At 42.9% G+C, this 25,563-nt stretch overlaps 1 protein-coding gene across 1 annotated transcript in view; it reads left to right on the top strand.

The window, feature by feature from the left end:
- The first annotated feature begins 465 nt into the window (after window positions 1-465).
- LOC141144970 (rab5 GDP/GTP exchange factor-like) overlaps window positions 466-25,563 on the top strand; it is a 50,638-nt gene continuing 25,540 nt past the window's right edge. The window contains exons 1-4 of the mRNA XM_073631144.1: window positions 466-645; window positions 4,528-4,660; window positions 14,526-14,673; window positions 21,863-21,932. Of these exons, the coding sequence (XP_073487245.1) occupies window positions 468-645; window positions 4,528-4,660; window positions 14,526-14,673; window positions 21,863-21,932 (529 nt within the window). The 5' untranslated portion in view covers window positions 466-467. The remainder of the gene's footprint in view (window positions 646-4,527; window positions 4,661-14,525; window positions 14,674-21,862; window positions 21,933-25,563) is intronic.

The raw sequence follows: 25,563 nt of genomic DNA, 5'->3' as shown, positions 1-25,563 counted from the left end.
ATGGCACCTAAGCCCGGGTTCACATATGTGCGAATTGGATGTGGTTTTCACCGCATCCAATTCACATGACAGGCGAGTGTGATCGGCTTTCAATAGAGCCGGTTCACACATATCTGGGGCGGCCATAGTGCAGTTTCCAAAAGGGTCCATTTTTGGGTCCGGTTCAGACGCAAATTCAGGCAAAGATTTGGACTTGAATCGCACCTGAACCGGTGAATAGAAATGCACCGGACCCCAAGCTGGAAACTATGGCCGCATATATGTGAAGCCGCAAAGTGTATTCCAAACTTTGTTCATCATAACAGCACCCGGAATACTTTCATTTGGACAATGTGGCATTTTTCTGTGTGTTTGCTGTATAGGGATTATGATCATATTCTGTTGATTATATTGATTTTTTTTTTTTTTATAATTCTTACAGATCATGAGTTCTGTTTCGCCAGGGCAGGAACATGTTCCACTTCGCCATGGACAAAATCTCACCCTTCCACACGATGACTATGTGCCTTTCCAGTTTCAAGGGCTTGTCTACAAACCAGAGATGTGCAGAAAGAATTGTGGGTTCTATGGTAACCCAGCATGGCATGGCTATTGTTCCAGATGCTGGATTCAGAAGCGACAGCAGACTCAGCCACTCACAAATGGGTAAATACCATTTCCATATTTAAACAGTAGGGGCGCATTTAAAAGTATTGTGATGCATTAAACACCCAATGTGTGTGGTGTGCATTTGCAGGCTTGTGATACAAAAAGTGTATTAACCAGACGTCAATCCCCAGCAACAAAGTACAATTACATTCGAGAGGAACACAAAAATAAAAGCCTTTATGGATAATTAGCATACCACTGCATGTTTAGATTATTCCATATTCCTGATATTCAAAATTAATTCTTTTGTTTTGAGAGAGTAGTATGTGTAGAGGAGGAGTATGAAGGGTATGACAGTGGGCAATATGAGCAGAGGAGGCGTGCAGAGGGTGTGACAATGGACGCTATGTACAGGAGAAGAGTGTGGAGGGTATGACAGCAGGCAGTTTGTGCAGGAGCAGAGGGTATGGCAGTGGAGAGTATCTACAGGAGAGGAGTATGCCGGGTATGACAGCAAACAGTATGTGCAGCAGGAGAGTGTGGAGGGTATGATGGCAGGCAGTATGTGTAGGCTGAATAGTGCTAAGGGGATGATGGTGGCCAGTATATGCAGTGGAGGAGTGGGGAGGGTATGACAGTGGGCCTTGTGCAGAGTGAGGAGTATGTGAGGTTGAATAGTACTAAGGGGATGATGGTGGCCAGTGTGTGCCGGGGAGGAGTGGGGAGGGTATGACAGTGGGCGTTGTGCAGAGTTAGGAGTGCAGATTTGTATGACGGTAGACATTATATGCATAGGAGTGGATGATATGACGTGGGCAGTATGTGCAGCAGAGGAATGAATGCAGAGGGTATGACTACTGGCAGTATGTCCAGGACAGTGGAGAGGATATAATGGTAAACAGTATTTGCAAGATTTGATGGTGGGCAGTATGTGCACTGGGGTAGTGCAGAAGGAATAGGGTGGGGTTATGACAGTCCATCCCATGTTTGCGGGGGAAGGGTATGGCAGCGCACACAATGGTCATGGTGTGTAACACTTGGGTAGGATTGGGAAGTGTGGAAGGATCATTATTATTTTTTTTCCCCCCTGTAGATCCTTAAAGTGTTTGTAACCCTAAAAAAAAAAAAAAAAAAAAAAAGAGAGATCTTGTTCCCTTATAGCATATTAAACAGCACAGTGCTTGTGCTGTCTAATGTGCACCTCTCTAAACTAAAAAACCTGGCTGATCCTGCCACTTCCTGTGTCCCCCTCTCTGTGCTGACCACGATAATCATGGCTGCTGAGCCCTGAATACAGTGGTCAGCTTGCATGCCTCTGTCATCCGCAGCTCTCCCCTGTCCTCACCCCCTCCCTCCCTGTCTGTCAGCTCTGTGTCCCTGTCTCTGCCCCCCCCTCCCTCCTGCCGCTATTATTAAAAAATAAAAGATTACCATTTGTCACTGCCAGCCCCTCTATTATAACGAGGCATAACACACAGGGTAAATGTTTTTCTAAAACGAAGTTTGTAAATACAGTTTTACAGCTGTCATCAGGCCAGTCACGTGACTCCCGCCTGGTCTCCTACTTCGATCCAGGGCTACTGCGGGAGGGGCTGATCAGCCACGAGAACTCCCTGGCTGACGTCAGAGGGAGATCTCAGCCCCTCCTGCAGTAGCCCTGGTTTAGAGTAGGAGACCGGCCGGGAGTCACATGACCGGCCTGAAGATAGCTGTAAAACTATATTTACCAGCTTCATTTTAGAAAAACATTTACCCTTGGTGTTATGCCTCGTTTATAATAGAGGGGCTGGCAGTGACATACATTTCTGTGGTAGCAACCACTTTAATGCCTCCTGTGCCCACTAAGTGTGTGATCTGGTTGTGTTCTGTGACTATGTGGTCTGTCTACTATGAATGATCAGTGGGTATGCCGCAACTGCAATAGCATGCTCTGTTCAGCTGAATTCAAGAAGAAATAAAGCCCCCCCAGTGACTAACTGATGGTACAACCTTTGCGGTTTGTTACATCTGTAGGATTGGATATAATATAATGTCCATAGCATGCTAATATTTTCCCATACACACCGTAGGACAAGCTTAGTTGGACATCTTCTAACCTACTGGTATCCTTTTGAATTGTGGGAGTAAACTGAATCAATCAGAGGAAACCTGCACTGCTGAGATTTGAATGCAAAAACTCTGACCTGCAGAGCTGGGGTACTTGCCAGTCACAGCCAGTAAAGCTGAGACAGCGGGTGATCAGCCATTAGTTCAGACAGTTGACAGGGCAGCAACTATCAGTGCTGCTTCACTTTGACTTTTAGCTAGGGTCATCCTTTGGCAAATGTGTAAAGCTAAATTAGGGAGTAAATATACAGTACAACTTTATTTGTTAAGTCAGCACAGTTAAAATAATGAGATATTCAGATAATGATTATCCAAATATCACTGGTTTACCAAATCTTATATTTGAATGGTAGATATTTGAAGTATTGACCACCCCTAGATCTTTGTCCATTGATGAAGTCTCACTCCTCTGCTAGAGTTAAAAATGTTGTCTCAAGTCTCCAAGAGATCTAAAAGGCAAACGCATTTGTTTAGGGCTGCTATGCCTTGAGCTGAGTTATGACTACAACTTCCTTTGCACCCAGTAATGTAAGGCATTTTTCAGATTAGTTATTTGCATGTTTTATCAGTTCTGTCCATGTGAGTTTTCCTTTTGTTTTGGAGGTCACCTTTCATATATATATAACCCTGGTATCTGTTCAGTTATATAAACCGTTCTAGCTCTGAGAAAAAGTATTTACTTGCTTGACCTGTTGCCAAATCAAAGCTGGGGGAAAAAATACTTCTTTATGATACCACAGGAAATCTTTAAGCACTCGTGGAAGCTGATCACACTCATAAATTTTGTCTTGGTTAGAAGGCAATATCATGTTTTTGTGCACCATCAAAGCTTGCTGGTTTACCGTTCTTGGTAGAGAAGGTTGACTGATCAGGTTAGAAAAATAGTTGACCAATAGTTATTTATTCCCCTGCGAAAAAAGTGCTCCAGATGTGTTTTGCTTCACTTCCCTGCTCCAAAAGCAACCCAAACAAAGAGGTCTGTTGCCACCCTTGACTGATGAGACTAAGCTTTACCATCCTTTCCTGATCAAGTGTAGGGGGAGATATATCACTAATGATTTCTACCATGAGACTAACAAAAAAGAGCCAGAGATGTGTTTTTGCTCCACTCTCCTGTCCATGAGCGACCTGAACATGCATGTTTGTTTGTGAAGCATCTGAAACGACCTCTGAATAGTCAGATTGTACCTTTATGCCCAGCCATTCTCAGAGGTCTGTTGTGACACCTTTGATATGAGACTACGCTCTATACTATTATCATGAACATGTATATGGAAGAGATATAGCCCTAATAATTTCTACCCTGAGACTAAATTGCAGGAATGTGTGACACTTGATTGCTCACATGTGTTGGACAATTGTTCTTGTGTCCAAATTACATAGATAGCAGTATGATGCAAACAAAGGAATCAAAGTAAAGAGAGTTAGTGCTTTTTGCTACTAAAAATTACATGTATTGCTGCACCCAAATTCCTAATTGTCTAAGGACCTCTGTTATGAGTCTCACCAATAGAGCTTCTGCAGACTGCACCACTTATAAAATTGGACAGCAATGGGGTGCTTCTAAAATCAATGTTTATATGATGGGCAACCTTTTACTTTTCTGTTTCTACTCACATGTGATGTCCATTTGCATTAAAAAATTAAGACTGAATGTATAAACAGTAGTATCACATAGCAAATTATTACAATTGCAACTTTATTGATTTGACTTCAATATGATATCTGGTCATCAATGAATGTTGTAGCTTACACATATTGCTTTTTGCAGTGCTTGGTCCCATAAGAACATTTTTTTTAAAGGAATACTTACTGATTCAGTTTTCACTTTAGTTTTAGGCATCACAGTGCACATCTACTATGTAAAACCTGATATGGGTGCAGGTTATCAACAGGACACACATCACAACATTAATGTCAACAGAAAGCAAAATGTCTTTCCGGAAAATGAGGAACAAACTACAAAGGTAGGTGTCCTGTTTTCACATGTCTATGTATAACTGTGCTGAAATCAACCTTTCTGATATTATGAAACTCATAAATATTACATCATAGTTTATTTTTTCGCAGCCTGGATATGGTGGAATGACAGAGCTGCAGCCACCCTCCAAGTTTAAGGTTATTGGCTGGATAGGAAATTTCTTCCTTTATAACCAGTTGTACCCTCGGGATGAGAGTAGTGGTTTGAGTCTTTACATTTTACATGAAGATATGCAGTTTTTCTAGGTTGCAAGTGTGGTGCTGCCTTTTCACGAGAGAGCCATGAAGGCAGTTCTGACCACTTGCTAACATCTAGACCACCTGCTAACATCTAAGGCAACTCTAGAATTCAGTTTTTTATTTTTTTTTTTAAGCTTTGTAGCTGTAGTTGCTGAAGCTGTTGTCTTATGAAGGTTTGTTTGCCTGTGTCAATCTTCCCTTTGTCTTATTTTCTGTTCTTAAAATCACTGCCCACAATCCTGCAAAACTGACTGCTGGTACCTGTCACTTTCCATCCAGGTATTTAGGTATCTGTGTTCTTACAGAGAACATAAGCTGCATCAAGTGGCACCTTAAAACAAGAAATGTACAGTTATGCTCATAAGTTTACATACTCTGGCAGAATTTATGATTTCTTGGCCATTTTTTCAGAGAATATGAATGATAACGCAAAAACATTTCTTTCACTCATGGTTAGTGTTTGGCTGAAGCCATTTATTATCAATCAACTGTGTTTACTCTTTTTAAATCATAATGGCAACAGGAACTACCCAAATGACCCTGATCAAAAGTTTACATACCCTGGTGTTTTTGGGCCTGATAACATGCACACAAGTTGACACAAAGGGGTTTGAATGGCTATTAAAGGTAACCATCCTCACCTGTGATCTGTTTGCCTCTAATTAGTGTGTGTGTGTGTATAAAAGTTCAGTGCATTTCTGGACTCCTGACAGACCCTTGCATCTTTCTGGATTTTGAGTCAAAGCAAAAGAATTGTCAAAGGATCTGCAGAAAAAAGGTAGTTGAACTGTATAAAACAGGAAAGAGATATAAAAAGATATCCAACTAATTGAGAATGCCAATCAGCAGTGTTCAATACTCTAATCAAGAAGTGGAAAATGAGGGGTTCTGTTGAAACCAAACCACGGTCAGGTAGACAAACTAAAATTTCGGCCACAACTGCCAGGAAAATTGTTCAGGCTGCAAAGAAAAACCCACAAATAACTTCAGGTGAAATACAGGACTCTCTGAAAACATGTGGTGTGGCTGTTTCAAGATGCACAATAAGGAGGCACTTGAAGAAAGATGGGCTGCATGGTCGCCAGAGGAAAGCCATTACTACGCAAATGCCACAAAGTATCCCGCTAACAATACGCCAGCACAGAGACAAACCTCAAACCTTGTGGCACAAAGTCATTTAGAGTGATGAGACAAAAACTGAGCTTTTTGGCCACAACCATAAATGCTATATTTGGAGAGGAGTCAACAAGGCCTATGATGAAAGGTATGGAGGTGGATCACTGATGTTTTGGGGATGTGTGAGCTACGAAGGCACAGGAAATTTGGTCAAAATTGTTTGCAAGATGAATGCAGTATGTTATCAAAAAATACTGGAGTGACATTTGCATTCATCAGCCAGGAAGCTGCGCATGGGACGTACTTGGACATTCCAACATGACCATGATCCAAAATACAAGGCCAAGTCGACCTGTCATTGGCTACAGCAGAATAAAGTGAAGGTTCTGGAGTGGCCATCTCAGTCTCCTGACCTCAATATCATTGAGCCACTCTGGGGAGATTTCAAACATGCACTTTATTCAAGACAGCCCAAGAATTTACAGGAACTGGAGACTTTTTGCCAAGAGGAATGGGCAGCTTTACCATCTGAGAAGATAAAGAGCCTCATCCACAAATACCACAAAAGACTTCAAGCTGCCATTGATGTTAAAGAGGGCAATACACTGTATTAAGAACTGGGGTACTATGTAAACTTTTGATCAGGGTCATTTGGGTAATTTCTGTTGCCATTATGATTTAAAAAGTGTAAACACAGTTGATTGATTATAAATGGCTTCAGCCAAACACTAACAATGATTGAAAGAAAAGTTTTTGTGTTATCATTCATATTCTCTGAAAATTGGCCAAGAAATCATAAATTCTGCCAGGGTATGTAAACTTATGAGCACAACTGTACATATACTTTTCCGGTATTCATTAACTTTTCATAGTCTACCCAAAATGTGTTGAGATGGGAAAAAAAACATTTTAAAAAAGAAATGGGAGATTCAAAAAAATTAAGCATTCATTATCGCCTATCTAGATGCAACATCGATCCTCGCTGCCTCTACACCTGAGAACTGAGCAATCAAAGACCACTGATCACTCAGTTCTCAAGTCTGCTGTGAGCATAGAGCAGTGACTGTCAGTCACTACTCTGCTCTGCCCCTCCAGTGCTCACTGGAGTGCTGGGCTGTGGAGGGGCCGAGAGCGGCTGAGTCATGCTCTCAGCAGTGCGCAGTGAGGCTGAGCCAGCTGCCAGTTAGGCATCTAGGTGGATCCCAACATTATTTTTAGGATTCCTGCAGAGCCTGGACCGGCTGAGTGACGTCAGCCAATAGTGGGCTTTATCCCGTTGTAGGCTGAATCTGTGTCACAGGAGTGCAGAACCAAGTGCACTTATGTGACCTATAGGAGAGGTATGGCCAAAGAGCTTTGGCCATACTTCTGCTTTACCTTGTTTTGTCAAGTTCCTGAAATAATCTTAGCTCCACTTCCAGAATCCTTTTTGTGTGGGGGATAAAAAAAATCTTTATTTTATCTTGAGACAAGAACTGTACAATTAAAATCATTATACATAGCCATTTTGAAAAAAGTGACAGAGTAAGCAGACCTTCACCCCCCCCCCCCCCCCCCCAGGTAAAACCTACATCTTGTTTTGCATTATCTCCAATACAGATAATTCTTGTGCTTCTATATAAGCTTACAAGAAAGTAAGAAAGTCTTTTAAGGGGAAAACCATAAAGCACATTCACAAATGTGCTGTAACTTTAACAAACATTTTCATCACAGTTTCCAACACAACAGATTAATTATGATTCCCTAAAGGTTGTGCCATACGTAGGTGTTGTAAATATAATGCTGGCACATTTATTTTTGTGCTTAAGCCTGGACGTGTTTACTGCCTTTTATGTACAAAATACTGTATATTACATTTTAGTGAAATGCAGACAAAGATATAAACTCAGAATGAACAGGCTACGTGTAATTCTTGAGGAGCTCATTGGCTCAGTACATTAACTTGCTTCTTTTCAGCATTAGAATATGTACTGTAATGCTATTACATTTTAAAATAGATACTAGACTGCTGGGTTTCAATGCAGCCTACACCCTTCAATTCTTTGCAGATCTATTACACTGAGTCATTACAGTTGGTATTGGATTTGAAGAGTTGTGCAAACTGAGAATATATCCAGTAATGCATGAACACACACTTTTGGCCAAAGTAGTAGCTCTTAAATGCACTTTCCCTTATCGTCTTTCAGGACAGCACCTTGAGAGCGTGGCTCCACCCACTTGACAGGAAACACACCTCCACCAAACTTTAAAAGGAGGCTCCTTCCCACTTATCATCAGTTTATGTGTTTCCTCCGGCGGGAACACATGTGGGAGTTTGGAGCTCTCAAGGTTCTGTCCTGAGAGAACAGGCTCCCTACTCCACTATTTTTACCTACCTCAGGAGAGCCGATTCCTCCCATTTTCCACAGGCTTACGGGTGCCGGGTGGATGGGCTCCTTCTCCCTCGTCAGTGCTCGGGGAGAGCCAGGACTGCTCCGGGTATTGCTGCTCCCAGGCGGAGGCGTCGGGCATGTCAGGCATTTCTGTTTGTTTTTTCTTGCCTGCACATGTTTTTTCCCTGACGCCGCCGCCATCTTGGGAAGGGCAGTCAGAGGACTGCATCCGCCGGATGTGAGGTATCCGGAAGTGGGGCGGCATCCATGGAGCAGGCGCCAGGCGTCATTTCCGCCGGAAGCGCAGGGGGAGGAGGGAGGAATAGGTCTGGTGCCTATTTATTGCCGGTTCCGGTCCGGCGCACAGGTGCTATTGGAGTCCGGAACCGGCGTTTTCGCCACAAGCATCACGCTGCTGCCTCAGCATGGATTCAGGAACCGCAGCGAGTGGGCACAGGCACCAGCAAGGCCCAGGTAAGGAGCAGACTGTAGTTTCTGCTCAGCTTTACTGTGGGGTCTCTCTCTAGCCCTCTTCTCTCTAAATGTTAGTGAAGTTTGAGGGTATTTTTTCCCCCTGGTGGCGGAGGGGCCTGTCAGGGCACATGAGTCTGATAGCTTTTCTCACTGTGCACCTGTGGTGAGCAACCTTGAGTAATCAGGCTGACTCTAAAAGATGGTTTGTCTTTTTTCTCTCTCTTTTTTTCCCTTATCATGGCAGGCCAAGAGCTCTGACCCTGGGATTAGAAAGAGATGCCCTTCATGCAAAATTAAGTTAAATGAGGGCTGGAAAAAGGCTTTATGTCAAGCATGTATTGACTCCTTGGTGAGGGAAGAAACCACTTCCGCATGCAGTGATCTAATCGCATCTGCCAAAAAGGAATTGGATGCTACCATTCAATCCTTCAGATCCTCACTCACCTATCCATCTGCAAGTCAGCCCACTACCTCACAGTCCTCTCAAGGCTCACTGTTAGTCCCGGCAGTAGAGGCGGAAATGGGTCCTCTGAACCGGGAAGGGCTTTCCCCATCCCATTCTAATGAATCGAATGAGGATAGTGATGAGCTGGAGAATATGTCTTCCAAGTATAAATTGTCTTTGGATCAGGTGGATGGCCTTTTAAAGGCTATTTATGCTACTCTAGGCCTTGAGGAAGAGCATAAGGAGATGTCTTTACATGACAAGATGTATGCAGGGCTTAGTGAGTCTAAGTCCCGTACCTTTCCAGTCCATGCAGTGATTTCTGAAACAATCAGAAAAGAATGGGCTGACCCTGATAGGAAACCATTTTTCTCTAGGGCTCATAAGAGAAGGTTCCCTTTTGATGAAGACCCAGCAGCTCTTTGGAATAAGGTTCCAAAACTTGATGCAGCCTTTTCTCAGGTGTCAAGATCTACTGATCTAGCATTTGAGGACATGGGGATCTTAAAAGACCCCATGGATAAAAAAATGGATCAACAGCTCAAGCGGACTTGGCAATCCATTATGGGCAACCTTAAGCCAGCAATGGCAACTACTTGCATCTCCAGGAACTTGGAGTATTGGGTAAATCAGCTTAAAGCTCATATAATAGCAGATTCCCCTAAACAAGAAATCCTTGACTCCTTTTCTACCCTCTCAGCAGCCGTAGCCTATGTCTCTGATGCCTCAGCAGAGTCTATCAGGATGACAGCTAAGGCGGCAGCCCTTGCTAATTCAGTTAGACGGGCTTTATGGCTAAAGACTTGGCAAGGGGACACAGCATCTAAAAACAAATTATGCGGGGTCCCTTTTCTAGGAGACTTACTGTTCGGCCCTGATTTGGATTCAGTTCTGGACAGGACTGCAGATAAAAAGAAATCTTTTCCTGTCAAAAAGAAGAAACAACCAGTCAAACGGTTTTTTCGTCCTCAAAGGGCTCAGGAACAGAACAAGTCTCAAGAGAAAAAGAAAAGCTGGTCAGGGCAGAGGGGTAAGGGCAGAGGAAATGTCCTTTTCCATCCTCCTGCGTCAGCCAGCAAGACGCAATGACAGTCGGTTACAAGTAGGGGGAAGACTACAAGACTTTCTCCCCTATTGGGCAAGCATAACAGAAAACCAGTACATCCTGAATATGCTAGCCCAGGGTTACAATATAGAATTTTCAGATCTCCCCCTAGAAAGGTACTTGGTGACAAATCTTCCAAGAGATGTAACAAAATCCCTGGCAATGAAGAGCCTATTAAAGGATCTGATAGATCAGGGGGTTATGACTTACGTCCCTCAGGGGGAGCTTTATCAGGGATTTTATTCCCGTATATTCCTGATAAAGAAACCATCCGGAGATTTTCGGTTAATCCTAAACCTGAAACCGCTGAACAGATCAGTCCAATACAAAAGGTTTCGTATGGACTCCATCTTCACGGTCAAGAATCTATTGACGAGGGAATGCTTTATGGCATCAATAGACCTTCGAGATGCCTATCTGCATATCCCTATAGCCCCGCAGTCCCAAAAATTCCTAAGATTGGCGATAAATTTGGGAAAAGAGGTTCTGCACTTGCAATTCAGGGCCCTCCCCTTTGGCCTGTCTTCTGCCCCACGAATTTTCACAAAAATAATGGCAGAAGCGCTTGCTCCTCTTCGCATGCAGGGGATTGCGGTAATTCCGTACTTGGACGACCTACTCCTTTTTGCCCCCTCCAGGGAAGGACTGCTAGACAACCTCGGAAGGACCCGAGGTCATCTAGAAACCCTGGGTTGGATCATAAATCTGCAGAAGTCAAATTTCGTTCCAGCCCAGAAAATACTATTCCTGGGGTATCAGATTTGTTCAAGGGAACAAAAGATTTTTCTCCCAGAAGAGAAGAAGGGGAAAGTCCTGAAGGTGGTAGCGTCCTTGCAGGCAAGCCAGCAATTATCAGTCCGACAAGTGATGTCATCCCTAGGAACCCTAACAGCAACCATACCAGCCATTCAATGGGCAAGGTTACATTTCAGGCCTCTCCAGAGCTTTCTCCTGAGAATATGGAATCACAGGTCAGAATCTCTGGAAGCAAAGGTAAAGATACCCACCAAAGTCAAGAGATCACTTTGGTGGTGGAGAAGACAGGAGAATCTGTCAGAAGGCCTGCTCTGGTCATTTCCAATAGAAAAAGTGGTAACAACGGATGCCAGTGTATGGGGTTGGGGAGCTCACTTAGACGAAGACTTCGCGCAAGGAATGTGGTCTCGGACAGAGGCAAGGAGGTCCTCAAATTGGAGGGAACTAAAAGCAGTCGCCTTAGCTTTAGATGCCTTCTCTCCCATCCTTCAAGGTTCTCATGTCCGGGTCCTCTCAGACAACGCCACTACCATAGCCTACCTAAACAAACAGGGGGGTACAAGAAGCAAAACACTTCAGTTGCTAGCTTCAAAGATCCTGGTTTGGGCAGAAAAGCATGTTCGGTCCCTATCAGCAGTCCACCTCAAAGGCACCTTAAATGTAGTGGCAGATTATCTAAGCAGAAGGCGGATTCAGGAATCAGAATGGAGCCTGAATCCGGAAATCTTTGCAATGATTACCAGGGCCTGGGGTCAACCGCAAATAGACCTATTTGCATCACAGGAAAATACACAACTCCCAGTATTTTTCTCTATTCACAGAAACGACAAGGCCCAGGGGACAGATGCGTTAATCCAGCCCTGGAACTTCCATCTGGGTTACGCATTTCCTCCTTTCCAACTTATCCCGTTGGTGTTAAGGAAGATACAGAGGGAGAAGGTGGAAGTAATCCTAATTACTCCATTTTGGCCAAAAAGGGCATGGTTTTCCACCATTCTACAGATGGCAGTCAAACCATTTTGGCGGCTGCCTCTCCGGCAGGACCTGCTCCTACAGGGTCCAATACAGCATCCGGGAGTGGCCAGTCTAAGCCTCACGGCCTGGTTTCTGAGGAGCAGTTGTTAAGAAACAAAGGTCTGTCACAACCCTTGGTAACTACCTTACTTTCCAGTAGGAAAATAGTGACCAGAAAAATCTATGCTAAATATTGGAAGGTCTTCAACTCTTTTTGTCATTTGACTAAGAGAAAAGTTAAAAATGTAGTGTCAATTTTGGAATTTCTTCAAGAAGGGGCAGACAAGGGATTGTCAGTCAGCACCCTTAAAGTTCAAGTAGCTGCTTTGGGAGTATTTCTAGAAAGACCAATCTCTTCTGAGCCCTTGGTTATAAGATTTTTCAAGGCACTTACCAGATCTAGACCAGCTCCGGCTAAGCACTTTCCCAATTGGGATCTATCAGTGGTCCTGCAAGCCCTTACAAAGGAACCTTTTGAACCACTACAAGGAATCTCTCTAAGGAATCTTACTCTTAAGACCTTGTTCTTAGTTGCAATAACGTCAGCAAGGAGAATTGGTGAGCTGCACGCCCTATCTGTTAAGAGACCCTTTTTAACCATCTACACAGATAGGATTATACTTAAAACCGATCCAGGTTTTTTGCCAAAGGTAGCGTCAGCACACAATAGGTCGCAGGAAATCATCCTGCCAACCTTTTGCTCTAACCCTTCGGGGGAAAAAGAAGGCAAATTCCACAATTTGGATGTAAGAAGGACTTTATTACAGTATCTGGAGGTAACAAGTAACTTTAGATCCTCGGATTCTCTATTTATACTTTTTTCAGGTAAAAAGAAGGGCCAACAAGCTTCTAGGGGGTCTATAGCTAGATGGCTTAAATCAGCTATTCTAGCAGCCTACGCTCAGTCGGGGCTATCTCCCCCGCTAGGAATTAAAGCACATTCTACCAGGGCTCAGGCCTCTACATGGGCAGAAATGGCTGGTGCCACCCCAGATCAGATTTGTAGGGCGGCTACGTGGTCAAGTTACCTTACGTTTGTCCGTCATTACAGACTGGATCTTCTGTCAGCCAGTGAACAGGCTTTTGGCAGAAAGGTCCTGCAGGCTGTGGTCCCTCCCTAAGTGGGTAAGTCTCTGTTATCCTCTCAAGGTGCTGTCCTGAAAGACGATAAGGGAAAAATCAAGTTAGACTTACCGGTAACTTGTTTTCCATGAGTCTTTCAGGACAGCAGCAACCCGCCCTTATTGTATTAAATTACTATGCTGTGACTAACCATATTCTGATTATGTGTTCCAGCTTGGGCCGGAGGTTCTCTACTACTACTGATGATAAGTGGGAAGGAGCCTCCTTTTAAAGTTTGGTGGAGGTGTGTTTCCTGTCAAGTGGGTGGAGCCACGCTCTCAAGGTGCTGTCCTGAAAGACTCATGGAAAACAAGTTACCGGTAAGTCTAACTTGATTTTTTTTAAAAATAACAGACCGGTTTATATTTACCCGCTCTGTACAATGGAATTGCACAGAGTGGCCCCGAACCTCCTCTTCTCAGGTCCCGGCCAGCACTCCTGGCTCAACCTCCCTGGTGAGGGCCCCCATAGAAAGCCGCTTGCTCCCAAGCCTTGCTGTCTTTGTCTATAGACACAGACAGTGGGACTCAGCCTCGTTCTTCCCTCCATTGTCACTGGCTTTGATTGACAGCATTGAGCGCCAATGGCTGTGCAAACTGTTTGTCAAATTACCCAAACCTAACCAATTTGATTCAATGTAGCCAATGTTTGACTGAAAAATTTCCAGCAGACTTTTTTCAAATGGAGCAGGGCCACCCATTGAGTGAATTTAGTTTTGGTTCCGAAAAAATTTGCACAGTGTGTGGTCAGTTTTATCAGTCTGGTAAAATCACTTTGTGTTGCCCACATAGGACCTTTTTTAAATTGAACCTGTCCTGTTTAAAGTACAGCTCTACTTGAATTCTTTCCATCCTACAAATGACTTCCACAAATGACCTCATATCAGCTGGCAACCCTGACTACGCAAGCTTGGGTGGCTCCAGTCCACTTCACTGAGCTCTGTGACTGCAGCGTACAGCACATTCATGGCCTTTTCTCCATAAGCCCTAATAGAAAAAAGTCTTCATCTCTGCAAGCTTACAAGTAGGCGAAACTTTAAAGTGGTGTCCAGTTTTACTTTAAGAAGACATTCAGCACATGGGTTGATGTTAAATGACTGTTTGAGGTACTTTGCATTTAGTGTTGTATTGTGAGAAATACAATTTCTTGGAAGATTGTATAGTAAAAAGTTGTACAATGATTAATGTGTAGTATTGTTTTACTCCACAGTTTCTGTACGCCCTCTCTTCCTCTCCTACCTTCTTTCTCTGGGTCAAGGAAATTTTTCAGACTTTCTGAAAGCCCTTCATAGACCTGATGCACGAGAGTTACTGATGCATTGCACTAATTTCATTCAAAGGATACAAAATGCAAATGTAAGTCTTTTTTAAATCTCAAAAAAAAAAAAAAAAAAAAAAGAATAACTTGAAATGAATAACTTTGTTTTGTATAATATTGCTGTTTACTTGTTATACATCCGTTGACAGACGAAAACCGGACATCAATGCATTCCTATGGAAAAATGGATGACAGTGGATGATCATCTATTTTCATGCGCTTTCCATCAACAACTGTTTTTTTGAACGGATGAAAGCTCTATTTTTCATCCGTCAAAAAAAACGGATCGGATGAAAAACAGATGTAAACTGACAAATGGTCAGTTTTTCATCCATTTTTTGCATTGGTTAATAGGAGCAACCAGTCACGTTGGGGAGGTTTGTGGCAGAGAAAGGCAGGACAGAGCAGTATACACAGTGAGCGGGGAGTCTGTACAGACAGGCTCCCTCACTTGCCGATGCTGACTGTCACTGTCAGCTTTTAAATGTAATTGTCGGCTCTTTTTTTTTCCTATACTTAATAGCGCCGAGAAGGAGCTGTCATTCAGCACGCCACTAAATTAAACAAAGGGGCGGTGTCACCGGGTGATATCACTGGGTGACACCACCCCTTTGTTTAATTTAGTGGCGGGCCGAATGATAGCTCCTTCTCTGTGCTATGAAGTATAGGAAAAAGAGGAACCGACAATTACATTTAAATGCTGACGGTGACCATCAGCATCGGCAAGTAAGGGAAAACTGTACAGATTGCTCCCTCACTGTGTATACTGCTCTTCACCTCTCCTGCCCCCCCCCCCAAAGAGGACCTGTCATGTATCTGCTATAGGGGACTATTGGTCCCCTATGTGATAGCAATAAAATCATAGGTAAAAAAAAAAAAACGCACAAAAAGTAAAAAACAAAACAAAAAAAAACCCCACATACGCAGGCATACTAGAGCTGCATGATTAATTGTTAAAAAAAAAAAAAAGATCTCGATTCAATTCCCCTCTTGATCTTAACTGGCATTTCCCCTATTCTATGTAAACAGTGCAGAGCCAGAGCTGTGAAAAAAAAAAAAGTCATCCCTCAGCGCAGAGAGATTCTTTTAGATCAAAGGAATTAACTTCAGTCTGTAGATGAGGGCAGTTTAACCACTTAATGACTAAACGTTTTTCTGACACTTGTTGCTTACAAGTTAAAACCAGTATTTTTTGCTAGAAAATTACTTAGAACCCCCAAACGTTATACAGTAAAACCTTGGTTTGAGAGTGTTTTGCAAGACAAGCAAAATTTTTAAACAAATTTTGACTTGATATACAAGTAGCGTCATGTCACAATTGAGTATAAAACAGAACAGAGGCCCTCTAAGTGTAGCAATATGGTTACATTTAATGAAGGTACAACATTTATCAAGTCACATGGTTGACGATTAAAACTGGCACATCTAAATATGTATGCATCTGGGGTAAAGCTGTCCATGTAGACCTCCCTCCACACCACCATCGACGTCATCCCTTCCATGTGTGCTTCAAGCCTCGCTTTCAAATCGTTCTACTGCAGGGTAGTCTTCCTGTTCACGATTGCAGACTGACAGCAGTGAGAGCCGGCGGTGTGGAGGACTGTCTATGTGGACAGCTTTACTCCGGATGTGCCTCTTTTATTCATCAACCATGTGAGTTGCTAAATGTTTTACCTTCATTAAATGTAACCATATTGCTACACTTGGAGGCGCCTCTCTTTGCTTCTAATCCCCTTGTGGGGGCTGCCATTTGTGGATGGACATTTTATGGTTACATAACCTATCACATTGCTATAATCTTTTTATATGGACTATAAACTGAAGCACTTATGAATAAATGGTTGTGGAACGAATCATCTAAGTTTCCATTATTTCTTATGGGGAAATTTGCTTTGATATACAAGTGCATTGGATTACAAGCATGTTTCCGGAATGAATTATGCTCGCAATCCAAGGTTTTACTGTATATATTTCTTTAGCAGAGACCCTAGAGAATGAAATGGCGATCCTTGCAATATTTTATGTCACACGGTATTTGCGCAGTGGTCTTTCAAATACAATTTTTGGGGAAAAATACACTTCCATGAATTAAAAAAACTTAACGGTAAACTTAGCCCAATTGTTTTGTATAATGTGAAAGATGATTTTACGCCACGAGAATCGTGATCTTTATTCTAAGCAAAAAAATCGTGATTCTCATTTTATCCGAGCTCTAATGTAAACCAAAAATTTGACTCAAGTGGTTAAGTGGATAGAAAAACTGATGAATAACTGATGAAAACTGATGTAAACTGATCCCTTTTTTCTTTGAAAAAACGCGACTGAACTGATGAAACAAACTGAAGGCATGTGTGAAAGGCCCCTTTCAGGTCCGCCTTTCAGATTTTTAGGCAGACCTGAACGGGCGCTCCATGCAGGTCTATGGAGCGATGGATGTCAGCGGTGACATGTCCGCTGACATCCGATCCGCTAAATCCAGAAGGTTGTAAACCCTATTTTCCATCCGTTTTCATTCGATTTCCCCCATAGAGGAGAGCGGAGCTCTGACAGGTCTGTCCCTGCACAGTGAGCAGAGACGGACCTGTCACAGTGGTCAGTTTACGTGTCTCCGTCATCTGCTGCTATCTGCAGCTCTGCTGTATCTCCCTCTGCCCCCCCCCCTCCCCTCCCTGCCTGTCAGCTCGGTGTCAGTGCCCACAACCCCCCTCCTGCTGCTGTAATAAATTTTAACAGCATGCCAACCAGCCGCCGCAGTTATACTGTGGCAACATGGCTCGGCTGTGCGAATCGCCGTCATGGTACATCAGTACCATAGACGGCCACTAGGGGGCGTATGCTCGCCCACGGAGCCGATGCGAGTGCCAGGCTGTTTCGATCACCACCCGGCTCCCGCAATCGCTCGGGGCACATGGAGAACCAGGACACACAGTTTCCGGTTCTCTGAGGGGAGAACAGACTGTTCATACAGAGTATGAACAGACGATCTGTCATGTACCCTGCACAGTCCCCTCCCCCCTTCAGTTAGAACACACACTAGAATACACTTAACCCCTTCACTGCCCCCTAGTGGTTAACCCCTTCACTGCCAGTGACATTTTTACAGCAATCAATGCAATTTTATAGCATTGATCGCTGTAAAAATGCCAATGGTCCCAAAAATGTGTCAAAATTGTCCGACATGTCTGTCATAATGTCGCAGTCCTGAAAAAAAACGCTGATCTCCACCATTACTAGTAAAAGAAAAAAAAATAATAATAATAAAAAAGCCATAAAACTATCCCCTATTTTGTAGACGCTATAAATTTTGCGCAAACCAATCAATATGCGCTTATTGCGTTTTTTTTTTTTTTTTTTTTCCTTATTAAAAATATGTAGAAGAATACGTATCGGCCTAAACTGAGGAAAAAAATGTTTTTTATATATTTTTTGGGGATATTTATTATAGTAAAAATACTGCGTTTTTTTTTTTTTTTTTTCCCAAAATTGTCACTTTTTTTGTTTTATAGCGCAAAAAATAAAAACCACAGAGGCAATCAAATACCACCAAAAGAAAGCTCTATTTGTGGGGAAAAAAAGAACGTCAATTTTGTTTGGGTGCAACATCGCACGATCGCGCAATTGTCAGTTAAAGCAACGCAGTGCCGAATCGCAAAAAGTGCTCTGGTCTTTGGCCAGCCAAATGGTCCGGGGCTTAAGTGGTTAAAATCTCATATACAGTAATCCGGCTTGTTCCTAAATGACAGGTGCTCCTGTCTGTGTTTGATAAAAAAAATGCAGTTTTTATACCTTAATTGCTAGCACCGCTTGGCGCTCACGTGACCAGCCAGCTCTCTCTCTCCTCTCCTCCTTTCGTCCCAACTGACATCTGGGGAATCTGGGCCCCTTCTGATGAAGCTGTCAGCCGGGCAGAGGAGAGAGCCGGTGGGTACGTGAGCGCCGATCGGCGCTAAGAAATAAGGTATAAACGGCATTTTTTCTAAAATACAGAGACAGGAGCACCTGTCATTAAGAAACAAGCAGGATTATATTAAGTTATATGAGTGGGTTAACAACCACTTTTAATGCATAGAATGCATTACGATAAAAAAACCTTCTGCCTTTAGAACCACTTTAAGCTGGCCATATACGTTTTTGTTCGTTAACCGAGCAGGCTGAAGTAAAAAAAAATGTAAAGATTCCTGCATCCCCACAAATGAGGTAGATGAAGACATCTTCTTTGCCGGGACATTGTATTCTAACCGATGCACCCACTGATCAGCAGCCGCAACTACTGATTGAGAAAAATTTTCCAGCATGTTTCTTAACAGTGCTTACTCAATCGACTTCTGTCAAGCGGACATGGCCCCACGCTGATCGATCATTGTATGGCCAGTGTAAGACCCTTTGTCAGGGTTTAATTGGTGTTTGTTTCCCCATTGATGAGATTCACTCCTGTAAGCTGGTAAGCTGTAACAGAAAGAAAGTGAAGGAAAATCCAAAGTTTGCGTTTTCCCCAGAACAAGAAATAAGGGGAAATAATCCAATAGAGACACCTGTTCTGGGACATTTTCACAATGGTACACAGACCACAGACAATATACAGTAAAAAACGGAAAAAAAAAAAAAAAACACCCCACTAACAGTACTGAAAGAGATAGGGCAGGGAGAGCTATATGGCTTTAGCTATCTTAAGGCCCCTTTCACACTGGGGCAGTTTGCAGTCGATATTGCGCTAAAAATAGTGCCTGCAATCTGACCTGAAAGTGCCGCTGCTTTGTCTCCAATGTGAAAGCCCCGAGGGCTTTCACACTTGGGCGGTGCGCTAGCAGGACGGTAAAAAAAGTCCTGCTAGCAGCATCTTTGGAGCGGTGTGTATACCGCTCCTGCCCATTGAAATCAATGGGACACTGTGGCTATACCGCCGGCAAAGCGCCTCTGCAGAGGCGCTTTGGGGTGGTTTTTAACCCTTTCTCAGCCGCAAGTGGGGGGGAAAACCGCCCCGCTAGCTGCCGAATATAGACAGTAAAGCGCCACTAACAATAGCGGTGCTTTACCGCCGACGCCGCTCCCGCCCCAGTGTGAAAGGGGCCTAAGACAAACTGCAAAGATAAAGGCGTTCTGCTGTACACTGAGAAAACAAGGGACAACTCTACAAGAGGTTTTCAGGTGCAATGCCAAAAGGTAGAATGTATACAGGAAATGTCAGAGTAACCAAACAATGTAGCGCTCCCTTATGAGCATTTATAGGCATTTGTTAACCACTTGCCAACCATAATACATACATATACGATGCGGTTTGCAAGTGGTTTACTGGGATAATGGCTGAAAAGATCAGCCATAACCCCAGTATTGTTTTTTGCACCTGGCGGCTGGCTTTTTCATGAAAGCAGTTTGAGCGGCTCATGAGCCACTGGAAATGCTTTCCAGAGCATTACTCGAGCTTCCCATTTCTGCCGGTTCGCTGAGAAAAGATCTGGTGTTGCGGCTGGCTGCTCCCATAGGCGATCAAAGAGTATATACTCTTTGATGGCCTTGGAGGACCAGAGCAACGTCACGTGTGGGCCAGGCTTTTTTTAAAGCAAAACATCGAACATTTTTTTTTTTTTTTTTTTTTTATCTTTTGCTTTGAAAGGTTAAAAGAGTCTTTTTGACCCCAGATTTCTCCATATGGATGACCTGTCATCCATATTTCTATTACAAGGGATGCTTACATTCCTTATAATAGGAATAAAAGTGTTAAAAAAATGGAAAAAAAAAAAAAAAAAGTAAAAAATAAATAAGAAAAAAAAAAAAAGTAAAGCGCCCCCATCCCTCCATGCTTGCGCGCAAAAGCAAACGCATATGCAAGTTGTACACGCATATGTAAACAGTGTTCGCACCACACATGAGCTATCGCTGCGAACTTTAGAGTGGGAGCAATAAATCTAGCGCTAGACCTCCTCTGTAGCTCTAAACGGGTAACCTATAAAGGCATTCAAAACATGTGCAGAGACTATTTTGAAGTCGCTGCAACTTGAAGTCGTACAGATATGAATGGTACGCATTGGAAATCATGGGGTACGACTTGTCATGCGACTTTGCAGTCCTAAGTTGCAGGACAAGTCGCACAAGTGTGAAAGGGGACTTAAGCCTCTTTCACAGCTGTTTCTGTTTCAGTTAACTTCTTCCTGCCGACCACACGCCTACATGCGGCCTCTCAAGGGGTGGGCTTTAACACCGAGAGACCGCATAAATGTGGCCTAAATGTGAACATTTCTGTGCTGAGAGCGCATGCCCTGCGTGCTCCCAGTACAAAAGTTCCAGATGCAGATTTGCAATTGGGAACTTTCTGATAATGTGTCTGCTGGGACAGCCAGTGACAGCAGTTACATCACCCGAATGCCCGCCTCCTGGCATCTAGAAGCTCTTAAAGGGCCGGGATGCAGCCGCGGAAAGTGGTTAATAACTGTGTTCCAACCTGCATATAAAATTGATGATCATTTAGCACCTGCTTGGTATAATTGGTTAATCGTACACCTGACTTTGTGCAAGTGTAAAGCTGGCCATACACCTATAGATTATCTGCAGATTTTCTATGGTTAGATGGAAAAAGTGCAACAGATTTCTCCAAGTTCGCTAAACTGTGTGGATGGAGGAATCTCCCACTTTTTCCATCTAACCATAGAAAATCTGCAGATAATCTATAGGTGTATGGCCAGCTTAAGAATTGGTGCTGGTTTGAAGCCAAAGGATAGTCACACCAAATATATTTGTTTTACATTTTTCTTCTGTTCGCTCACTTTGCATTTTGTAAATTGATAAAAATAAACAATTAAAATATACATTTTTTAAAGCATTCTTACTTTACAGCATTTCTTCACACCTGCCTTAAACTTTTGCACAGTACTGTAGCTGACATTTTGATGCTTAACCAAGCAGCTTCTTCAGCTGAGCTAATAGGATAGATAAGCAGTAAATTTAATTTAGGGGGATGAGCAAATATTGCCTAAATATATTCATCATGTGTTTTCTTCCTTGATCCTTGGTGTACTCTGTGTATTTCTTCCGGGTCTGTGCAGTAATCCAGTGTGAAACTTTGCCTTTGTGCAGGAGCTTCCTGTAATAAAGACCTGTCACTATTGCTTTCTCTCTCGTACAGCCTGGGTCGTGGGTAAATTATTTTTTTGTTTATGTGGGTAGGGGTTTGGAAGAAGGGGTCAAGTTTATCAGAACTGTAAGATATAGTTATATATTTTGAATGTCTTGCAGAATCTTACAGTGGATAAAAAAGCAGAAGATGTACAGACCTTATATAGACAAATTGGGGACCACATTCCTGGTGAGTAATTGGATTCTTTGACAACCTATGCACATCTATTTTACTTCTGTTGTAACCACTGTGTCATAAAAATGATAGCTCACTCCGAACATCAGGCAGATTATTAAATGCATCACACATTTTAGAAGTCTACAGATTCTTAGGACTGTTGAGGAAATATATAGGTCAGATACTTTAAAAATACTTCAAAAGTTAGTGGTAGACATTGGATGACTGGTGATTTTGGCATGATCAGATAATGAACCCAGCGTATGTGGGCCCATTCAGGTTGCCTAAACACCCCTGGGCATTTTATGAAGGTAGGGTGACTGTGGTATCTAGTAATTGGGCTGCATTTTTCAGGCTCTTAGCTATTGTTTCTCTAACTTAACACTGGGGCTGGAAAGACATGCATGGTTATGGTTGTTATGAAGGCTTGTTCAACAGGTATTCAGTGTGTCTGATGGGAGAAAAGTAAACCTATTCTGGCTTTCAAAATCTTTGTTACATGTTGATGGAAATACAGCTCCACTGTACTTCCCTGCCTGCTCAGCTAATAGCACTGTAGGTCTCATGGTGCTTTGGTCACCTCTCTGCCTTCGTCTCCTCTTGGTAATTCACAAAACAAAGTCAGGGTATGTGATTTGTGATTTGATCAAAGATTGTATATCCCAGAGCAGTGGGAAACAAAGTCTTACTTTGGAAGTTTGCAGTCAGGGTGTCCAAGCTGAGGTGTCCTCCTGCACACCTATAGACAAACGGTCATTGAGTAAAAGAAGCAGCCGACAACTCCATATCATCAAGTGTATTTATTTTCAAGCCTTCACAGTGAGTGCAGTCAGCAACAGACTAGTTTTGGTGATAAACCTTGTTCACTCACTGTGAAGGCTTGAAAATAAATACGCTTGATTATATGGAGTTGCCGTGATATGTGATTTGTGAATGGTAAGGAGGAGAGGGAGGTAAAGAGGGAGGTAAAGATGTGACCTCTAATTGGCGGAGATAGTAATGTAAAGCCAGAGTTTTTCGTTCCAAAAAAACTTTTCAGTTTCCCAACTGTTCGCTCCTGCATGAGAGTCCTGTGGCTGCTAATACCCTTCTTCAGGGCAGTACTATTTGCCCACTTTCACTCCAGACCCCTCAAGCACAACATATTCTCATCATGGTTCATCAGTCCTGGCTTTAGACAGGCTGGTTTGTCTGCCTCAGAGGACCAGGTTGTCCCTGTCTTGGTGGTCCAGGAATCTGGTTTTGGAGTCGGAAGTCCTTTCTTCCCATTTTCAGGAAGTTCCCTATGATGGATGACAGCCTGTTAAGATCGGAGGTCTTGTCTCCACAATAACATTCTGGAACTTCGGGCGATTTGGTTGTTTCTGCAATGCAATTCCTCCCAGCTAGAGGGTAAGTCGATCTGGATTCAGATGGAGAATGCCACAACAGTGGCATGCTTCTGGGAGGAACTTTATGGAGGAACCTTATAGAAGAACCATAAATCTCTCTATGGCAAGAAAGGTAGAGTAGATCCTGTCCTATTTAGAACTTTATGCGTTAGCCTTGTATACTATTACATTGACAGTTGGCAGGTGAACTTCCTCACAGGCCTGGATCTGGGAGAAGTGGTCTCTACACATGGAGTTGTTGCAGGACCTGTGTCGCAGATGGGGGACATTTGATGTAGACCTCCTGATGTTCAGGTTTAACAACAAACTGAATAGGTTTGTCTCCAGTTACAGGGACCATTTAGCGGAAGTTGTGCATGGTCTGGTGGCTCTGTGGGATCAGTACACCCTAATCTATGCCTTTTCCTCAGCAGCAATTCGTTCCTCATCTACTCTACAGGATCTAGTCTAGTCACTCTTATATCTCCAGTTTGGTCAAGGCAAATGTAATACTGCAACCTGGTAAGATTCCTAGTGGACATTCCTTGGGCTCTTCCAGATCATTCACATATTTTGTCTCATGAACTGATATACTATCCTGCTTCATGGTAGCTAGCTTTAGCAGCATGGCTGTTGAAGCCTAGGTTCTAAGGAACATGGGCATCTCTGAATCTGTTCTTCCCACTTTTCTAAAAGCTAGGACGTTTACTCCTTGCAAGGTTTATCATTATACATGGAAGGTATACTTTTCTTAGTGTGAAACGTGAGGTTTTAGCCCCAGGAAATTCCCCATGAAATGTATCTTTGCTTTTTTACAGATGGGTCTGAACCAGCATTTGGCCTTCAGCACCACTAAAAGTTTATTCTTCCATCCCTCTGTTTAGGTTCATTTAATCGTAAGATTTCCCTCCATTTCCAGGATGTAGTTTGGGGTTGTGAGAGTTTTTCAACCACTGCCTACTTCCGAAAGACTGACCCTTTCTTTGTCATTGCTCATGGTTCTTGAAAGGCTGAACTTGCTTCTCTTCCGCCATTTGTTGGTGGTTGACGAAGACCATTAATCAAGCATATGGTCTCAAGAATTTGGTGCCACCTTTTTCTGTCAAGGCATACTCTACTAGATCTGTAAGTGCCTCTTGGGCACTTTGGCATCAGGTTGCTCTTATCAGACTTGGCAATGCTGCCACCTGGTCTTCTGTTTGCATGGTCTAACCAGACAAAAGATCCTTTAGGTGTTGTTTTGAGCTGCAGGAAATCCACAGTTCTGTTGTTTTGTTGGCCTGTTAGCCTTTTGTTTGCTATATTACACCCCTCAGTTGGATTGCTTTTGGACATCCCGGCAGTGTATGACTTCCTCTGTTCCTCAATGGATGAGAAAGAAAATAGTATTTTTGTACTCATCGAGTCTATTCATGGGAGACAGGTCCCACCCCTCTGTGTATATGATCATGCTGTTGGTACTACTTTGTTAAAAAACTGGGTTATACTGGTAATATAAGGGGTTACCTGGATGCCTTCCCCCTTTTTTTTTTTTTTTTTGTGGCAGTGTCCAATCCTACCTGTAGTATACCTAAACCGGATGACTTCCTATGTCGCTCAATGGACCCCAAGAAAAGATTTCACAGTGAGTACAAAAATCCCATTTTAGTTTGCGTCATATGGGTTTTGCATTCTCATACTAGTTTATGGAAATGCAAAACCCTAATTAAGCTTGTCAGATTTAGGTCAAAAGGTCAACTGCAGGTCAGATTACCGTGTCAGTGAATTTTTAATAATCTCAGAAGTATTTCAAATTGATGTCCAACTAATGTCACCGACACACGTCTAAAGCCCATCAACCCAAGCCAAAAAATACATGTAAACCCCAGCTGAATGACATTTAGTTTGCTAAAGCAATGTTACATAGTTGAATAGTAGGTGAGGTTGAAAAAAGACACAAGTCCATTCTATGTGTGTGATTTTATGTTAGTATTACATTGTATATGCTTATCTAATAGTTTCTTGAAACTATCGATGCCCCCCGCTGAAACCATCGCCTGTGGAAGGGCATTCCACATCCTTGCCGCTCTTACAGTAAAGAACCCTTTACACAGTTTAAGGTTAAACCTCTTTTCTTCTAATTTTAGTGAGTGGCCATATGTCTTATTAAACTCCATTCCGCGGAAAAGTTTTATCCCTGTTGTGGGGTTGTAAATTTGAAATCATATCCCCTCTCAAGTGTCTCTTCTCCAGAGAGAATAAGTTCAGTGCTCGCAACCTTTCTTTATAACTAA

This window comes from Aquarana catesbeiana, linkage group LG01, assembly GCF_042186555.1.
Source record: "Aquarana catesbeiana isolate 2022-GZ linkage group LG01, ASM4218655v1, whole genome shotgun sequence".
NCBI classification, from domain to species: domain Eukaryota; kingdom Metazoa; phylum Chordata; class Amphibia; order Anura; family Ranidae; genus Aquarana; species Aquarana catesbeiana.
This window is presented reverse-complemented; position numbering and strand designations above follow the sequence as displayed.